At 47.4% G+C, this 3,762-nt stretch overlaps 1 protein-coding gene across 1 annotated transcript in view; it reads right to left on the bottom strand.

Moving 5' to 3' along the window:
- Positions 1–3,000, bottom strand: part of LOC104165738 (dual specificity mitogen-activated protein kinase kinase 4-like) — a gene marked incomplete at its 5' end in the record, with an annotated part of 6,910 nt that extends 3,910 nt beyond the window's left edge. The window contains 2 exons of the mRNA XM_009705452.1: positions 1,674–1,822; positions 2,923–3,000. Of these exons, the coding sequence (XP_009703754.1) occupies positions 1,674–1,822; positions 2,923–3,000 (227 nt within the window). The remainder of the gene's footprint in view (positions 1–1,673; positions 1,823–2,922) is intronic.
- Positions 3,001–3,762: the final 762 nt, after the last annotated feature.

Here is a 3,762-nt window from a genome sequence, read left to right as displayed (position 1 = left end):
GGAGATCTATGCCACCACTTAAAAGCACAGTCTTTTAGAGACTCACCTGCCTGCTTAGTAACACCAAAGATTCCTGTTTGCACTTAACTAAAGGTCATTAAGAGAAATACTTATTACAGTGTTGCTATGAAGATATCACAAATATTCCAGGCAGAAGTCAGATTATTTATAAAACCAGTTTACACAAAAACCAGAATTAGACTGAAAACTGCCCCACGACCTATGCATTGTGGCTGTTCCAGAGCAGCAGGCTCTGGCAGGGGCAAATGGTCTGGAAATGGGAATTGACCCAGTCAGACCAATGGGCCAAAGACACTGCTGTTTAGTGGAGATACCACACAGGCTCCTCTGTTGGGTGACGGGAGCCAAACTCACCAGGGCATACAGGGCAGGAGAACAAGCTCCTGGCTTTGCAATCTCTGTAATGATATGGCATCTCTACGGAGAACTATGTGGGAAACAAACTATTGCTTGTACTGTACGTGGGGAAAGTGACTCTGACTTTCTATAACCAAATACTACACTGGTTTTGACTGAAAAATGGAAACTTCTTTTGAGCAGCAAACTGTTATGATGCTCTGTTTTCTGCAGCCCAAAGACAATAACCAGGCCTTCCTTACAGCCAGCTGGTAAGTGGAACCTGGCCTACACAAAAATTCATAATTCTGAAAGCGAGTAAAATCCAAAGCCAGAAAACATCTGCAGCGGCTGGAAAACCCTAAAACAAAACCTCTTGAAAGTTACATTTGTCTAGAGCCGAGTCTTCCTCTGTCAGAGAGCTTTGAGACGGACACCCCTGTGCTAGGGATGTCCACCGCTGGGGCCTGCCCAGGGCAGAAGGTCCCAGAAGACAGACTCAGGTCACACTGCGGGATCTCCTGTGTGCTTTGGTATTAGGTTAACGAAATTATGTTGACCACCTTTCACATTTTGATAGAAAAATACTTCACCAGAAAATTCACAATCAGCTGTTAACCTAAGCAGGACCACACACATCACAAGCAGACAGAGTGCCCCAAGCCCCTCCTGCGCAAACACCGCCTACTCTCCATCCATGGCTGACTGCACTGCAGAGGCCCTGCCCTACAGAAAACCACCTCTAGTCTTGATGCTGACATATGATTGACATAAGACATGAAGCCAACAACCAAGCAAGTCATCTGCTACAGGTCCTGACAGTCACTGTGCTGAGCAGAACTGAGCGGGAAAGCTTCTAGCCTTGCCAAGCAAAAGGCAGGACCAGCACAGATCCTCTGCCCACCCACGAGACAGTACTGCCAGGTGTCTCAGGCCTCTGCCTGTAAAGAAAGGGCAAACAGCAGCTCTGTGCCAAGGCTGTGTGATAGCAAGGAACAGGATGCACAAGCCAGGCCCTTACCTGCTCAGACAAACCTCCTGCCATGGGTCTTATCATGCCTCTCCTGAGCACAGACTCTCAGAGGTTTTCTCCTCATCCCTTCCCTGAAGAGCAGTTTCCAAAGGTCTGTGCTTCAGTCCCCACCCAGACAAGTCTCCCATCACCTCCAGACCAATGAAATGCAAAAGGTCCTCATGCTCATGTTGGCGCAGAAATGTGAAACTAAGCTAGGAAGTGCTTGGCATGTGACCCTTGCCAAACACCTGGCAATGACAAAACGAGCCAACTCCAAGTGCTTTCAGTACGAAACACTTACCACAAGTTGACGAAGTTGATGAAACTTGGGGAGAACTCCCTTTCCTCTGAGTTACTCAGCTGTGGTGGGTCTCCTTTTACTACTTGTGTCAACTGGTCAAACACACTGTTCCACTTGGGGTAGGGGAATCGCCCTGTGGCCAGCTCATACTGCAGATAGACAACAATGGCACCAGGCAGGTTACACAAGGTAAGTTCAATCAGGGTAAGAAAATGTTTGCAAGGACCCTGAACCCCTCAAAAGGAAGACTAAGATGAGATTCTTCATCCCATTCCCTATACAACGCTCAGCTGACAGAAGAGGAGGGAAAGTTTTACCCAATAGTAAGTTCTGCTGCCTACGTTAAAGAGCACCTCCAGATTTAACCTGGCTGTGCCATGCTTTCATGTTGACAATGTCTTCTCCTCCACTGAATATAAAATGAACCAATGCTCTTACTAAGGTGTTCAAAAGCAGGAGAGTAAAACCTTCCAATCCCTTTCCAAGCACCTTAACAACCACTAAAGAAAATGGATAATGAGAATCACATAATCATAGAATATCTCAAGCTGGAAGGGACCCATAAGAATCACTGAGTTAACTCTCCACTCTTCACAGGACAATGAAAATTGGCATTTTAAAACACCAGAGGGGAAGACAGAAGCTACTGGTTCATACTTATTGCTTCTGCTTTCTCTTCTACTTCACCATTGCGAGAAGGGAAGATCTTTTCAATTTATCAATGTGTGCACCCAGCAGTGCTGTGGTTAAGCCAGAGAGGAATCAGCAACTGGGATCAAGGATTAACTGAAGTCTTCTGCACAGCCGAAGTACACCAGATACCAGGGTTGTGACAGGCTTATTTACACAGGCTGGATACTCTGTTCTGCACCACCACACTCACCATCCCTTTTCATCTGAAATGGGATTTCAGATGAAATCAGAAGCCTTCTTTCATTTTAGAAGGCAAAATTCATTTAGGATCCAACACCTCTTCTCTGCTCACATCCCTTTCTCTGCAAAACACAGCTGCAGATCAATGTATCCTCAGGGGATCAGGAGAGCCATCTACCTTGAAGGGATTTATATTGTTTCTGAGCCAGAAGGTGCCCACTTCAATCACAACATGCAAATGCTTAACAGCAGCGGAGCTGGGCTTTGCTTCAAGCACGTGTTTGACACCAAACTACTCCATGACACTGCAAAGCGCACCAAGGCTACCCACCAGGAAAGTACGGCGCAGCAGAGGGTTTAAACCCCAATCACTTACCAATGTAATTCCCAAGCTCCAGACATCTGAGCGGACATCGTAGCCTTGCCTGGATGCGCTGGGATCTATCCTTTCAGGCTGAAACAGGAAAAAGGAGCAGTCAAACACTGTGCCATGCAGGAAGAAATGAAAAGCATCTGGAAACTTAGCCAAAATTCTAAGTTTGTCCCACCAGGCAGAGCCTGGCACAGCTCTAGAGGCAAACCTGTTGCTAAGGCAGACATCCAACCCCAGCAGACAAACATCTTAAGGAATCAAACCCTGATTTTATCATAGAATCATAGAATCCTTATGGTTGGAAGAGACCTCAAAGATCATCAAGTCCAACTGTACACCTGATGCCACCCTGTCCACTAAACCATGTCTTGAAGCGCCACATCTAAACGGTTTTTGAACACCTCCAGGGATGGTGAGTCCACCGCCTCCCTGGGGAGCCCGTTACAATGCCTAACAACTCTAACAGTGAAGAAGTTCTTCCTGATATCCAACCTGAACCTCCCCTGGCGCAACTTGAGACTGTTTCCTCTTGTCCTATCACTAGTAACCCAAGAGAAGAGACCAACCCTTGCCTTGCTACACCCTCCTTTCAGGTAGTTGTAGAGGGCGATCAGGTCTCCCCTCAGCCTTCTCTTCTCCAGACTAAACAACCCCAGCTCCCTCAGCCGCTCCTCGTAAGGCTTGTTCTCCAGGCCCTTCACCAGCTTTGTTGCCCTTCTCTGAACACGCTCCAGCACCTCAATGGCCTTCTTGTAGTGAGGGGCCCAAAACTGAACACAGTATTCGAGCTGCGGCCTCACCAGCGCAGAGAACCAAGGGGTGATCACTTCCCTAGTCCTGCTG

The sequence above is a fragment of the Cariama cristata genome, unplaced genomic scaffold (genome assembly GCF_000690535.1).
Source record: "Cariama cristata isolate BGI_N322 unplaced genomic scaffold, ASM69053v1 scaffold32738, whole genome shotgun sequence".
NCBI lineage: Eukaryota > Metazoa > Chordata > Aves > Cariamiformes > Cariamidae > Cariama > Cariama cristata.
This window is presented reverse-complemented; position numbering and strand designations above follow the sequence as displayed.